The 16,360-nt window shown below is 41.9% G+C and overlaps 1 protein-coding gene across 2 annotated transcripts in view; it reads left to right on the forward strand.

The window, feature by feature from the left end:
* Positions 1–10,232: 10,232 nt before the first annotated feature.
* Positions 10,233–16,360, forward strand: part of MARCHF6 (membrane associated ring-CH-type finger 6) — a 76,249-nt gene continuing 70,121 nt past the window's right edge. The window contains exon 1 of one of the 2 annotated variants that reach the window (XM_027125322.1): positions 10,233–10,479. In XM_027125322.1, coding sequence (XP_026981123.1) covers positions 10,461–10,479 — 19 coding nt within the window. In that variant the 5' untranslated portion in view covers positions 10,233–10,460. The remainder of the gene's footprint in view (positions 10,480–16,360) is intronic. The other variant, XM_027125319.1, reaches the window with a different exon arrangement.

Here is a 16,360-nt window from a genome sequence, read left to right on the forward strand (position 1 = left end):
GAGAAGTCTGAAATCAAGGTGTTAGCAGGACATTTCCTACAGAGGCTCTGAGGAAAATCCATTCCTTGCTTCTTTCAGCTTCTAGTGGCTGCTGGTGTTCCTTGACCTGTGACTGCATCACTCCAATCTTTGCTTTCATCTTCACATGGCCTTCTCCTCTGTGTGTCTCAAATCTCCCTCTGCCTCACTCTTATCAGGACACCTGTCATTGGATTTATGGTCCACCTGGATAATCCAAGATGACCTCATCACAAAATCCTTAATTTAATTACATCTGTAAGGACTGTTTTTCTAAATAAGGTAACATTCACAGGTTCCAGGGATTAGGGCATGGATGTGTTTTGGAGGGCCACCATTTGGCCCATGACACTCATCTCCCAAGGCAAGAACATTAAAAAGTTCATAGTTCACTCCTGAAAATGCTTGTTGACTGCCATGGAGCTCCCAAGACGTTCTGGAGCTGAGCCAATGAGCTCACGTGGAACAGCTCATCATCCATCCACCCTTGGAGATGGCATTTACTGCCAGCTTGCAGCAATCTGGTATAGCTGGGATATCCAACAGAGCTTCAAGAAATTCCTGGGGTAAAGGATCCTCTGCATGTGGAAGTCTTCATGGCCAACGTAGATACTTTTCTACTTGCAAGGGTAGACCACTTGGTCCATTTATCCTCGGGGTCCTTGGGGCTTGTATAGTTTAGCATTTTTCAGAGTGCATGCCCAGGCACTCCAGCTGTGTGACATGGCCTCTGAGAAAAGAGTTCAGTGACCAAGGACATGCGAACAACACTGGGGACCATATTCCCTCTTGAGGAGGCTCAACACATTTTAATCGATTAAAGGCACCCAGAAATCCTATGGTAGAGAAGCCCAGTATTTCCCAACTTGCCTGCAACTCTTTACAACTCATAAATCATACTTGGCTTTGGAAGGGAAATCTATTGGAAAAGAAATGTATGAGCATGTGTTTGCACTGTGTCTTCTGTGTTGGCAGAATGAGGGAATGTCAGATTATGCCTCCTTTCTGACCTTCTTTGCAATCTCAGAGCTTGTTTCAATCTCTGACTCTAACGGGCTCTGGTCTCTGCTCCGCACCAGCTCCCCTGCTGACACTTTGCTTCATCCCAGGATTCAGCTGTGTTTGCCCGGGACTTACTGACTTGCTTGAGGTTACAGCAGAGAGCACAGAACTCTCTGTTATGCCAAGTCCTCTGAGGCCCTCCTCACATTCTGCTCCTTTACCATAGTTGAGGGACATGTGGGTGAGCTTTGTGTAAATGGCACCAAATAAAGCATCTTCTTTATCTGCTTCATTGAGTAATAAGTTTAAATGTGGCAACTCAATCTAAATTTGTGTGGCTTAAGCCCAACTTCTCTTTTTCTTCCTTTGGTCTCTTCAGAAGGAACTCTCAAGGCCCAGTTACATCACATGGACAGTCAGGACGCTGTCACTTGGGAAGAACTGCAGGCATCAACCGTGATTTGCCTTTCTCTTTCTCCTTTCTTTCCTTCTTTCCTTCTTCCCTCTCTCCCTCCCTCCTTCCCTCTCTTTCCTCCCTCCCTCTCCTTCTTTCCCTCCTTCCTTTCTCTCTTTCTTCCTTCCTTTCTTTCTCTTTTCGTTTTCTTTCTTTCTTTCTCCTTCTTACCTTCCTTCCTCCCTCTCTCCCCCCCTTCCCTCTTCCTTTTTTCATTCCTTCCCTTTCTTCTTTCCGTTCTCTCTCTTCTTTCCTTCTCTTTCTCTTTTCTTTCTTTTCTTTCTTCCCTCCGTCCCTCTTCTTTGCTTCCCTCCCTCCTTTCTTCCTTTCTTCCTTCCTTCCTTCCTTCCTTCCCTCCCTCCCTCCCTCCCTCTCTCTCTCTCTCTCTCTCTTTCTTTCTTTCCAAGAATTAGGAGATTGACACAAACAGAACAAGGTTTTATTTCATTGGAAAAATTACAGGAGACTTTTTTTTCCTTAATGGCCCTACCATATGGCTTGTGGGATCTTAGTTCCCCGACCAGGGATCAAACCTGCACCCGCTGCATTGGAAGCGTGGAGTCTTAACCACTGGACTGCCAGGGAAGTGCAAAAATTACAGGAGAAATTTTTAATAAAGAGCTTAGAAGGTTTTGTAAGGTACACTTGTCATTACAAATACCAACAAGAATGTTTTTAATGATAGCATGCACTTTCAAATTTAAGAATAATTTAAAATTTTGGCTGTCCTACTTCGTGAAAAAGATATAAATGAAAGAATATGAAGGACTGTGGCTTTCATGTTTTACTCCACAGATTCTTTTGTTTTACTTAAAAAAATATTTTCTTTTGGCCATGCCACAGGGATGTGTGATCTTAGTTCCCTGACCAGGGATCGAACCCAGGCGCCCTGCATTGGAAGCATGGAGCCTTAACCACTGGACCACCAGGAAAGTCTCTACTCATGTGTGGTTAATGAATGGTGAGACTCAGTAGCCAACACTTTAACCAAGTGATCAAACTCGGCATCAGTAATCATGGTCCAACCTGACATTTTGGACTCCTGATTTGCTACCATATGAAAAACACATCATCTATAAAATATTCTTGCTAAAAAATGTTTAACTTTAGTCATATCAAGCCTCTAGGCTAACTTTCAGTTTATAGGAAATACAGGGGCTAAAGGAACAGTTAAAATGACACCAGGACAAATCAATCAGACAAATCTAGAATGAAGGACATTGTATAAAACAACTGTCCTGTGATTTTCCAACAGGGATTGTCATCGAAAAATGAAAGGTACAAGGACTGTTTTAGATTAAGGGAGACTATGTAGGCTTAAACCAGTGGCAATGCATGAAGGTCAATTGAATGCTTGTTCAAAAAAAAAAATTGAAAACAAAACTATAAAAGACATTCTTGGGACAATTATAGAAACTTTAGATTCTAGATGTTGTTATGGTGTGGCAATGGGTTTTAAAGGACATTATTCTAACTGTAGGAGATACATGCTAAAATGCTTAGGGGGAAAGTTGTTCAGACACACACTTTCAAATGACACAGAAAAAAAACTATAGTTAAAATACATATGGCTAAATCTTAATAATTGTTGAATCTAGGTTGAGGGCATATAGGTGTTCATTGTATTATTCCTTCAACTTTTCTGTATATTTGAAAATGTTCATAATAAAATGTGCAGAAAACAACTGGTCTTGAAGGCCTTCATCTCAGTAACATTTTGGCTTAAATTGCAAGTAATTTGTATTTGAATATTGTATCTGAATATGTTAGCGATAAGAAACACTTGGTACCTTGTTGTCATGATTTGATTTGACTCAGTGTAGCTCCTTGTTGAGACTATCTGCCTGAAGCATTGAAACTGAATTCATTATAACTGAGAAGTGCAGATGCAGAAGTACAGACACACCAAACCTTATATATCACTGTTGCTCAATTGATATTTCAGCTACCTTATGAATGTGTCTCTTGCTAAGAAAGGCATTCATATACATGTTGCTATTTCAGCAACAAAAAGTATCTATTGGAAAATTATGCTTTGTTTATTCAGCCAATATTTACTGACTTACTACTACATGACCAGACCTGTGTTGGCCTAAGGGAAACATCAGTAAATGAAAGGGGGCCACGGCTGTTGAAGATCCACAGCCATTGACTTCCAAGTGCACAAGGACAGATGTAGCCTCATTCATGCTAATGCAGAATTCTCTAAAGATTTTGCTTGTGTACACCCTAAAAAATTATTACCTTCATTTGTTGATAAAAATTTTTCATTGTATGTTTAAATGGCAGCAAAGATGTAATTCTGGCATAAAATTGATATTTTAAAATTGTTTCATCACTTTTTTTCAAAAATGGTCCTAGTAAGTATACTTACTTTACAATCTTTGTCTGGTAATCCCATATCTGAAGTCTTTGTAGGATGGTTTCTGTTATCCGTACGTTCTTGTTTGTATACATATATATATATATATATATATATATATATCCCAGATATGGGATTACTATATTGTATCTTCCAGGTGCTTAGGGGTCCCAGTAGTTCAGGATCATTTTGAACTAAATTTATTGCTTGAGATTATTTGGTTACTGGCGTGTCATGAGTTTGAGGTGCAATCCATGCTAGGGTTGGTTCGTGGGTATAATTTAATAAGGCTCAGCAAAACCAAATTTTCCTAAAAGTTTCAGAGAGGGGTCTACTTTTGGTTCACTATTCCTCCTGAGATCGCAGTTCTGGAGGCCCTGGGGGAGAATCCTGGTAGGTCTCTTAACAGATGTTTCACCATGGGCAGGCTCTGGGCTTTGACAGTTGTTATTCTTGCTCCAGGAAGCTGTCAAAATTCAGGTTCAAAGTTTGCCTGTAATCAGCAGAGCAAAAGCAACTGCCTTGTTCCATTTATATCCCGTCCTTAGATTCCGGCCTGCTAGTTGCTTTACCATTTTTGTCAACTCTTCAGTGGTTTTACAAATATGTTAATATTTTATCAAGTATTTTCAACTGTTGGTCTAAATAACCTAGCCTGCTATATTCTTGGAAAGGGAAGTAAACATCATCATTTTTCTCAATACTTTAAATGAGAAGCTCTTCTAACCTGAGGTTTCTGCCTGGACTTGAAGGCAACCATGAACTCCTGGAAACTGTATGCAACATTTTGTGTTTATGCAGTTTTTCTGGGAAAAAAGCCCACAGATTTTGTCAGATAGTCAAAGGTGCTAATGACTGAGACTCCCCAGATCTGAGAACCACTGCTTTATAGTTCCATTAGCACGTAGCAATTTTAATTTTAAAAAATGCTTTCAGAATAATTTCAGACTCACAGAAGAGTTGCAAGTACAGTCCAAAAAAACTCCGATATTGCCTTTACCCAGATTCACCAACTTTTAACATCTCTCTCTCTCTCTCTCTCTCTCTCACACACACACACACACACACACACACACAGTCTTTTTCTAAACCATTTCACTACAAGCTTCAGACCTGATTCTACACCACCCCTAAATACTCTAATGTGCATTTCCCTAAACAAGGACCTCCCAAGAAGTCAGAAAATCAACACCGATACAACGCTACCATTCAAAGAACCTATTCAAATTTTAGTTTTGCCAACTGTCCCGCAAATGTCTTTCTTAGTTTTCGTGTCTAGGATTCCTTCATACATTGCATTTAGTTGTCATGTCTCTTTGGCCTCCTCCAACCTGGAATAGTTCCTCAGTCTTCTGTCTATCATGTCCTTGAGAGTTTACGAGAATACAGCCCTTATATTCCGTAGGCTGACACTCAACTTGATTCCACTGGATGCTGCCTCATGCCCAGACTCAGGCATGCATTCCTGACAAACTTCAATTTTCTCATTATGTCAATCTGTCCCATCACTGGTGATGTAGACCTTGATCATCTACTCATGTTGATGTCTTCACTGTAAAACTACTATTTTTCTTTTTAACTGTTGGAAAATGTTCCAATAATATGCTAAAATCCTGTTCCTCATTGAAACTTCACCCATTCTTAGCCTCCACTGACAACTCCAGTCTGAACCACTAACAGGTTGGTAAGTGATTTTCTGTTTATATCATTCCTTTTACATTTATTGGTTGGCATTATACTGCAAAGGAAGAGCTTTTTTCTCTCCCTACTGATTTATATCATGATGAGCTCATGGATTCCTATTTTACTTAATAGGTTATAATCTGTTAATGTAATATTTATTTTCATGCTCAAATTGTCCTCAGCATGGCCAACGGGAGCCTCTTTGAGCCAGTTTCTTTATCCTTTTAGCATGGCCGTATCACTTTTTGAGCCTTTCCTTAATTTCTGCACAAGATGTTCTAGGCTTATCTTGTAGTTTTCCTGCTTCAGCCCTAAAATCTGACATTTCTTCAGAGTCTTGGTTCCTCTTTTTTTCCCATATATTTTTTGAAACTTTCAAACTTTATTATTTTTTAGAGCAGTTTAAGGTTCACAGCAAAAGTGAGAGGGAGGTACAGAGGTTTCCATATACCCCTACATAGGCTCCCCATTATTAACATCCCCCATGGTATATTTGCTATGATTGATAGACACATCATAATCACCCAAAGTCCATAGTTTGCATTACAGTTCACTCTTGGTCTATTATTATGGATCATACAGTCTTGGTTCCTTTTAGTGGAGCATGGTATTAGAAACCAAAATCTGTATACTCAGTGTGCTCATAGCTACTGAGGTATCACTGCATGTCTATCATCTCAGAGGACAGAACTAGGAAATGTATATAACATACACATAATATTAAATACTATATATTTCCTAGCATATATATTTAATATCTGATATATATTATATATGATATTTATAGACATACATATATAGTTGAGCCTCGAATAACACTGGTTTGAACTGCATGGGTCCACTTATACTCAGATATTTTTTCAATAAATATGTACTACAGTACTACACCATCTGAGGTTGGTTGAATCCAAGGATGTGGAACCACAGATATGAGGGCTGACTATAAAGTTATATTCAGCTTTTCAACTGAGCAGTGGGTCAGTGCCTCTAATCCCCACATTTTTCAAGGGTCAACTATATGTATTTCTATAATTGTTTACATTTTTAAAAATGAGTTCCTAATGATACCTATATTTCCAATCCAACACCTCAGGGTTCTTTCTAGCCTTCCCATTTTCCATATTAGTATTTTCTCCAACAGTGGGAAATCTGGTCATCATTATTCAACATAATCAATTGTACAACCACACCAGTCTTCTCTCTCTGCCACCTGCATGCCTCTCCCTTCAGCATCCATGTTCTTGCCCACATTACTGTTGTGTCTCATAGCAGGAAGGGAGGAGAAATGGAATAGAAAAATGGAAGGGAAGGGAAGATGAGATGAGAGGGAAAGGAAGATAGGAAGGAAGGAAAGAGTTTAATGTTAAGATAATGCCATAAACTGCCTTCAATTATTTATAGACGTTAATGTTAAGCTTATAGTAAGGCACTTAATTATCATACGTATACTTGGTCAGCAGCAATTCTGTGCAACTTCTGTGCAACTGTTGCAAAGCCTTGGGCTTCTATCTAAACATGGGCTCATGGTAAAAAGTTGAGAGTTTAGTGGCAGTGTGAAGAGTGTGGCTGCAAATGGCAAACAGGTGAGGTTTAACAATTAGAGGTCTGAAGATGAAGACAGACCTGTGCTTTAATTTTGGTTCCTCTTCTACATATGGCCAAAAGCAAGTTACTTATTAGCTGTCTCAGATTCTTCATCTGTGAAATGGCTACAATATTTGCTTTGCAAGATTGCTATTAACGTTCATTGGACATAATAGGGAGTTAGGTTAATTACTGTTATTGTTAGTTTGAGTTAGTGCTCAAAAAATTATACTGTTGTCTTCCCACACATCCCCTGTTGCTCCTTTGATTGTTATATGGAAATCCAGAATTACTAAGCTATAGTATCCTCATGGCACAGTGCACACACACACACACACACACACACACACACACACACACACACACACAGAGGCTGGAACCACATGTATGCTATACCTTTAAGTGTCTCTTTTGATCAAAATGACTTTTTCTCAGGTTGAAATTCTGTATGAATTCTAACTGGTTTCCTTGGATAAAAGTGTGGCAAATAAAAATATTTCTATATAATCTTGGTGTCCTTGTTTGAAAACAAAGAGAATTCTAATTATAATGCATATCTATTGTTTTGTCTTCCCTTTTCTTGTGGGAAATGTTCTTTCTGCACTTCAGTAATGTAGTTCAATGGCGGTGTACACGTTATGTTCTTAGAGACCCTCATCATTTGGTTCAGGGATGGGCACTTAGCTGGACCAATGAACTGTCCTTCCCCAGGAATTGTTGAGACCAGAGATCATTGCCTTCAGCCTGTCTGATGGTGAGGCTGAAGATAATGACCTTGAGAGCTAACAGGGGCCTTGTCCCCAGCCATGTGGAGGAAGCTGGTGGAACAACAAGAAGCTGATGTGCAGAGAGAAGCAGAGCAGAGGGATGGGGGCAGAGAGGGGACTCTGGTTCCAGCAATTCCTGGGGCCCACTGGACCACTACCCTTGTCACAGTTTGTTCATGTCGACAATCCATCCCTCCCTTTTGTCTACTAGCTTAGTTGGTAACCAAGAGAGGTCTGACTGCCTTATGTATCTCAAAGGGTTTGTTGTGAGGACCAATGCCCGGCACATAGTAGGGACTCAACACATATTGGTTGATTACTCTTAGGTTTAACCTCCAAATGAAAAATGAAAAATGAAAAAGGTTGGGGCAATTCTCAACTCTAGAAGTAACCTTCCTTTGAGCATCACAAAGGAAGACACAGAAAGACAAAAGGAGGGAGCCCTCCACCCACACCGCATACACCCACATCCCTCCAATCCTAACCCAGGTCTACTGCCTGGAGGTTCACATACCTGCCCGGAAAGACCATCAGCACTTCATTCAGTAAATCTCGAAGTCTACCTCTCAGAATCCTTCCTGCTTTTGCTGTACAACCCCTGAGGCTGGGTCTGGTGGTCCTGAACTGTGACCCCAGTCTGAGTTGAGTGGTCTGCCACAGGCCTTACAGGGGATGTGAGTGCTCTGTCCTGTTGGGCGGGAGGGGTGGGGCCGGGGTATGAGCCTCCTTCAGATTCCATTCCTTGGGAGATAATATAGTCTAAACATATTTAAGAAAAAGCTTAAATATGCTCAGTTCTCAAGGTCAGCCCTTGAAATCAGCGGGCCTCCATTTTTGTTTTTTTTTTACTATCTTAACCTGACTTTTGGCAACTCAGGTTATTTATTTATTTTTTATTATTTTTTAATTTTGGCTGTGTTGGGTCTTCATTTCTGTGTGAGGGCTTTCTCCAGTTGCGGCAAGCAGGGGCCACTCTTCATCGCGGTGCGCGGGCCTCTCACAATCGCGGCCTCTCTTGTTGCGGAGCACAGGGTCCAGACGTGCAGGCTCAGTAGTTATGGCTCACGGGGCCTAGTTGCTCTGCGGCATGTGAAATCTTCCCAGACCAAGGCTCGAACCCGTGTCCCCTGCATTGGCAGGCAGATTCTCAAACACTGCGCCACGAGGGAAGCCCGGGCCTCCATTATTGTGTCAAGACTTTGAATTCTCTCCTACCTCGGGTAACATGAGTGACACTGGTCAAATCAGTGACATCAGTCCTCAAGGGCTGCTCTCTCTACAGAGGATTCCACTTCGTTATTTTTATTCTAAGTCTCATTCTGGTTGATGAGGCTTGGGGGAGGGCGTCTTCCCAACTCCTTCACTCACACAGATGGAAAAGAGACTGCTAGCATTCCTGAATGTATCATGTATCTAATCTATATGCAAGTCATCTGCATATTCTTTAAAATAGATTTCCTTGGGATTAGAGACACCATTAGTTCTACTCAGGCGATTCTAAAAGTGGTGACCTTTCTAACTTGTTATTTTCTACATAGTTCTTCATTTAGACAAAAAGCCAGGGATTACAGTGAGGAAAGGTGCTGTACTGATGGAAGCAGAGCTCAGTCCGAAGCAATTTAGCTCTGGCCAGATAAGCGTCCGACACGCAGTGTTATCAAGCCCTGTCTGTATCTGAACCGATTTCCCTTAGAGGAAAGTGTTGCAGCCTCCAGCCTAAGCAGGTTATTGAAGCAGTCCTTCCAGTCAAATGAAGAAGTTTCCCCGGGAGGGAGTGTGGTAGAGTTAGAGCTTGCCTTTTTAATTTCAGTGATATTTCAGTACTTCCTCAAAACGTGCATCAGAAGTGCCCGCGTGGGGAACAAAAATGCGTATCCCTGGGCCGACTCCAAACACGCGGCACCAGAATCTCGGGGCGGGAGGGAGGGGGACGCCGAACTTGTATTTTCACAGGCGCCCAGGTAACTAACTCTTCAGCTCTGAGACCCACTTTTGTCTGCACCGTGCCCGGCCGGCGCTGGGCTCGCCACCTCGCCGTCAGGCGCTCGCTCCCGCTGCTCTCCTCCCTCAGCTCTGCGCCTTCTTTGTTGCCTCCCTCGGGGTCATTAGAACTCAGCTCCTTCTAAGGTTTCAGCCCCATTGCCCCGCGCAGCCCGCGGGACAAAGCCCGTGCGGCCCGCCACCCGCGAGAGTTGCCACCCGCTGTCCGCGAGGGGCGCCGCAACGTCCCCACGGCCGCCACCCACCGAGCCAAGGAGCCACGGCCGCCGCGGCCGCCGACGGAAGTGACGGCACCTGTCGTTGACGCGCCCCGCCCCTTCCGCCTCCGCGCCCCGCCCAGGCCTCTCCCCTCCGCCCTCCCCGCCCCTCCCCCTCCCCTCCCTCGCCCGCTTTCTGTCAGCCTTTCTCCCTCTCCCTGTCCCCCTCTCTCCTTCCTCTAGCTTCCTCTTTCGCACCTGAGCAACGCACCTGCCCGGGCCCGGCTCCGCTCCCTCCTCCCTTTCCCCCGCCCCGGCCGGAAGGCTCCGGCCTCCGCCGCGGGAGCTTGGCGGCTGCGTCACCGCCGCCCCCCCTCGCCGCCCCAGACAAGATGGACACCGCCGAGGAAGGTAAGTCGGTGGCGCCCGCGCCCTTGCTCTGGCGACCGGGTTCGGGCCGGGCCCGCGCCCGGTCCGCGGCGCTCGAGGCAGGCGGCGGGCGGAGCGGCGGGGGCGCCTCGGCTTGGGGCGGGCGCGTGGGGACGGCGGCACGACCCGGCGGGCGGGATGAGGCGCCCGGGCCGTTTGCCCGCCGAGCGGCGGGCTCGAGGGGCGGCAGGGAGCAGGAGGTGACCCCTTGGCGCCCCCGGCCGTTTCTCGCCCGCGCGCGCGCGCGCGGAGCCCAGGACCCCTACCCGGGCCGGGGGCGTCGGGCTGCGGTGGCCGCGGCCGGCGTGGCTCCCCGCCCCCTCTGTCCCGCCAGTCCCGGGTGGGGGGGGGGACGGCGCCGTGGTCGCTGCACGAAGTCTGGGGGCGTTTTCCACGCCCTTCCCCACTCGGTTTTGTCTTTCTTTATGTCGCTTTGCCCCTCGCTCTCTGGGCCCGACCCTTTCACGATAAAACTTCTTTGTTGACTGAAACTTAGCGAAAAATACCCCGCCAGGTGACGGCCTGGTGGAGTGAACTGACTGCGTATTTAAAAACCTTGCCCTCTGCTTGCGTGGCCCCTAGTTGTTTGTTTACTAAGCGAGGCAGAGGCAGGGCCACCGGGGTTATTCGAAGCAGGAAGGCTCTTTGTTTCGGTGTAGTTTATTTTGTGCTTAGTCTCTGGCACCAATAAGCAGAGTTTTGTGTGTCTGTTTTGCTTTGTGAGTGCGTGTGTTTTGGATGTGGCTGTTCTGGAACAAGCTGACTCTTGTGAACTGAATACAGAAGTGAAGACATGACTGAACATCTGTGACTATTGAAACGCATTTGCTGATCCCGCGAAGGTAGTTAGGTTGTTTTTAAGCAGTTTTATCTTTTTGGAGTTTATCGAATAATTTCGTGAGTCTATAGAGGAAGTTCCTAATCGCTTTCCTGTTGTTGCGGTTATCGGTGAAGATACATTTATGCTTTGGGTTTATTATGTGGGGATATGATAAGCGTCTTGCAACCTTACAGGTTGTGATTTTGATGATTTTAGATGAAGATCGTTGGGGACTATCGTGGTGTGCAGTAATGGGTGATGAAAAGTTTGATGTCTGTATATGTGATGCGTGGAGGGGATCAATTTATCATTTTTTTTAAAGAAGTCTTTCTTTGGATAGGAAGAACCTCAACTGTAATGATATTTGCATGTTATATTTGACAGTTTACAAAGCATAGTTACATGCCTTCACATTTGATCTAAGATCCCTATGGAGTAGGAAGGTATTATTATCTTTTATAGGTGTGGAAGTTAGTTAGTTTAGTTATTTTAATAGTTTGTCCAAGTTTCACACCCTAGTAAGAGAAAGATTTGAACCTAGGTATCCTGATTACACAGTTTTCCTTTCATTCTGGCTCAGTTGTTTTTATTATGTGCTGTGAGTGAAAGGTAATCACCACAGGAGACTCCTTTGGAAAAAATAGTAAAGTGAAACTGCTGAGGAGGTTAGGAATTACTTTTTTTTGACAGGTGGTCCTAGTGTGTAAATTTCCATCTACATCCATACATCCTTTTGGATTCAAATTTTAATGACTCAGTCTAGTAATGCATGTGTTTATTGATTTATCAATTGATATATACTGGCATGTTTTATTAAATTCCCATTCTTTGAGCTTAGGCACTTAGTAATTGCATACACTGATGGTATGATAGTGGAGATTCATGAATTGCAGAATCACAAAGCTGGAATCATGAAAGAAATATTTTCTGAGTGCTTCTAAGTGCACTGCCCACCCCCCTCAGTCAGGGTGAGGTACAAATGATATTTATTTACTGACTTGAACACTGTTCTCTATTGAAATAACTGACATTTACTGAGGACTTGATGGACGGCATGTACTTCACTAAACATTTTATACACATTTCATTTAACTCTCCTAAGACTGTTAGGTAGGCACCATTCCCTTTTTACACATGAGGAAACTGAGGGTTAGTATGATTAAATAACTTGCCCAAGGTCATACAGGTAACAGATGTCAGAGGCAAGATTCCAACTCAGATCTGTCAGACTCCGTGGTTAAATTTATAAGTGGATACCCAGTGTCCAGTGTTGAGATGACTGTATTTTTGTCACTCCCTTTATAAGATGAATCATCTACATAATTTGACAAAGCTTTACTTTGCATTTGTTTTATGACACTGTTAGTCATGAAATGAAAGTGAATTTTAATACTGCTAATGCCTAATTTTGCAAAATTCCAAATTGGAAGTCTTCTGAAATTTTCAAAGTTAATGTAAATTTAACTTGAAAAAATGCTGGAAGGAAAGGGAGGATTACAGAAGATTTCAGGATAAAATGACAAAGTGAAGACACCGAAAAGCTTGGAAACTTCTGTTTGCTAAATGAGTTATTACAGGTTATTTCTTAAATTAAAAAATGCAATTGGGTTTTTGATTATAAAAGAAACTTTTTTTTTTGGTAGGAGACTTGGAAAATATGGCTAAACATAAAGAAAATAAAAATTTTAAAAATCTTTAAATTTTATCACTCGTTAAAAACACTGATGATGTTGTTTACTTATCTGTTTTTTAATATGTTAATCTGAGCAAACAGAAATCTGAAACACCAACCTGCAAAGAGATTGTTAAGCTCTTCCATCTCTTAAAAATTGCCTGTTGCTTTCCTCTAATGGTACCATATATGATGTTACCATATATGATGTTACAATGCTCAGAATGTTTCATATTTGTAGTAAACAAGACTGAATTCTATTAGAAAATTGGTTGTTTGCCAGATGGATTTTGACCCTTCATATTTTGTGTTTGCTAGGTATTAAAGATCTCTAAAGTGTTCAGTGTATTGTTTTATTTTTGTAAAATCAACAGTTTTATAATCCATTCTCATAATACAGCCATGCCTTGTTTTATTGTGTTCATTTTATTGAGCTTTGCAGATATTAATTTGTTTTTACAAATTGAGAGTTTGTGGCAACCCTGCATTGAGTAAGTCTGTAAGTAAGTCTGTAAGTAAGTAAGTCTGCCATTTTTCCTGAAGCATTTGCTCACTTCATGTCTCTGTGTCACATCTTAGTAATTCTTTTAAATATTTCAGATTTTTTCATTATTATTATATTTGTTATGGTGATCTGTGATTTACTGTTGTAATTGTTTTGGGACACCATGAACTGTGCCCACAAAGACAGTGAACTTAATAGATAAATGTGTGTATTCTCACTGCCCCACCAACTTCTGTTCCCGTCTCTTTTTTTCTCCTTGGGGCCTCCCTATTCCCTGAGGCTCAACAATATTTAAATTAGGCCATTTAATAACTGTAATGATCTCTAAGTATTCAAGTGAAAGGAAGAGTCTCATGTCTCTCACTTTAAATCAAAAGTTAGAGATAAGTAAGATTAGTGAGGAAAGCATGTTGAAATCCGAGATAGGCTGAAAGCTAGGCCTCTTGCACCAGTTAGCCAAGTTGTGAATGTAAGGGAAAAGTTCTTGAGGAAAGTTAAAAGTGTTCCTGCAGTGAACACATGGATGATAAGAAACAGCCATATTGCTTATATAGAGAAAGTTTTAGTTGTCTGGAGAGAAGATCAAACCAGCCACAACAGTCCCTAAAGCCAAAGCCTAATCCAGAGCAAGGCTCTAACTCTCTTCAGTTCTGAGAAGGCTGAGAAAGTTGAGGAACCTGCACAAGAAAAGTTTAAAGCTAGCAGAGCTTGGTTCATGAGGTTTAAGGAAAGAAGTTGTCTCCATAACACCAAAGTGCAAAGTGAAGCAGCAAATACTGACGTAGAAGCTGCAGCAAGTTATCCAGAAGATCCAGCTGAGATAATTCTTGGTGGTCACACTGAAAAACAGATTTTCGGTGTAGATGAAACAGCCTTATATTTGAAGCAGATGCCACCTGATTCTTGCTGGGGCTAATGTAGCTAGTGACTTGAAGCTGAAGCCATTGCTCATTTACCATTCCAAAAATCCTAGGGCACTTAAGAATTATTTTTAATCTACTCTGCCTGTGTTCGGTAGATGGAACAACAAAGCCTAGATGACAGCACATCTGTTTACAACATGGTTTACTGAATATCTTAAACCCACTGTTGAGACCTACTGCTCAGAAAAAAAGAAGGTTCCTTTCAAAATATTATTGCTTATTGACAATGTACCTGTCACCCAAGAGCTGTGATGGAGATGTACAACAAGATGAGTGTTGTTTTCATGCCTGCAAACACAACACCCATTCTGTAGCCCATGGATCAAGAAGTAATTTCAACTTTCAAGTCTTATTATTTAGGAAATGCATTTCATAAGGCCATAGCTGCCATAGATAATGATTCCTCTGATGGATCTGGACAAAGTAAATTGAAAACATTCTGGAAAGGATTCACCATGTTAGATGCCATTAAGAACATTTGTGATTCTAACACAACATTGTAAATCAACTATACTTTAATAAAAAAAAATAAAATTTAAAAAAAGAACATTTGTAATTCATGGGAAGAGGCAAAAATGGCAACATTAATAGGGGTTTGGAAGTTGATTCCAACTGTCATGGATGATTTTGAGGGGTTCAGGACTTCAGTGGAGGAAGTAACTGCAGATGTGGTACAAATAGCAAGAAAAATAGAAGTGGAGCCTGGAGATGTGACTGAATTCTGTAATCTCATGATAAAATTTTAACAGATGAGGAGTTGCTTTTTATGGATGAGCAAAGAAAGTGGTTTCTTGAGACAGAATCTACTCCTAGTGAAGATGAAATGAAAAGTTGTTGAAATGACAACAAAGCATTTAGAATATGATGTAAACTTAGTTGGTAAGGCAGGGGCAGGGTGTAAGAGGATTGACTCCGATTTTGAAAGAAGTTCTGTTAGGTTAACTGCTCTCTATCATCAAATATTTGAACTTCAGAGCTTGAGGAGATCTTAGATCTTCATTTTATCGACTAGGAATCTGATCCTGCAAAGCACTGATATTTTTCAGTTTAAAAAAAAAATCTGTTCTTTGCTCAAGGATATACATTTTTTAAAAGTAAAAGCACTGCAACATTGGAGTAAATGTTGCAAGTATTGATGTATGAAACTCTCATTAAGATATTAAACGTTTTGCCATAGTAGGGTGCTCTCATTTCAGCCCAGTGATATATAGAGCTGATGTTTTTCATTTTTCTAAATTACTGCTCACACTAGCAGAATGTAGTATAAAATCTTAGCAGCCTATTTTTATGGACTGCCAAAACAATTGTTCTTTATGCTTTATGAGTCATATTCATTGGGAAGGGATGAAGCTGAACTTTATCATAGTTGATCATGTTCTATATCTATTATGGTAAAACCTTGAGGTGACTTAGATTTGGAAGTAATGAGTTAAAAGGATAGGAAGTTGTCAGAACCAGACAGCTAGTTACTGTCTTTCTAGAACCACATGGTCTTTCATCTCTGCTTCCAGTAATGCCTGCTTCATTCTTCTTGCCACAGATCAACTTTCACTGCTTTGGCATGCTTACGGGCAAGCATACATGCACTTATTTGACAAGTGTTTATTGAGCACCTGTTAACTAGCTAGGCACTATTTTATGCACTTGGGCTAGGCTGGTAACAAAATAGACAAAATCCCTTCTTTCATAGAACCTTCGTTCTTGTTTTTGGCTTGGTAGAGGAGGAGGGGAGGACAGAAAATAAACATGTGGTAAATTATGTGGCATGATGAGATGGTTATACGTGCTGTGGAGAACAGTTAGTTGGGAGGGAAAGAGAGAAAAGGATGAGATGAAGGTGGATTACAAAGGGGCATGAGTTAATTTTGGTGGTGATGGATATGTTCATTATCTTGATTGTGGTGACAGTTTTACCAGTGTCAAGCGTATCAAGTGATAACCTC

Source organism: Aethalodelphis obliquidens, unplaced genomic scaffold (genome assembly GCF_003676395.1).
Source record: "Aethalodelphis obliquidens isolate GAN/ISIS:26980383/991018 unplaced genomic scaffold, ASM367639v1 scaffold29, whole genome shotgun sequence".
Lineage (NCBI taxonomy): Eukaryota > Metazoa > Chordata > Mammalia > Artiodactyla > Delphinidae > Aethalodelphis > Aethalodelphis obliquidens.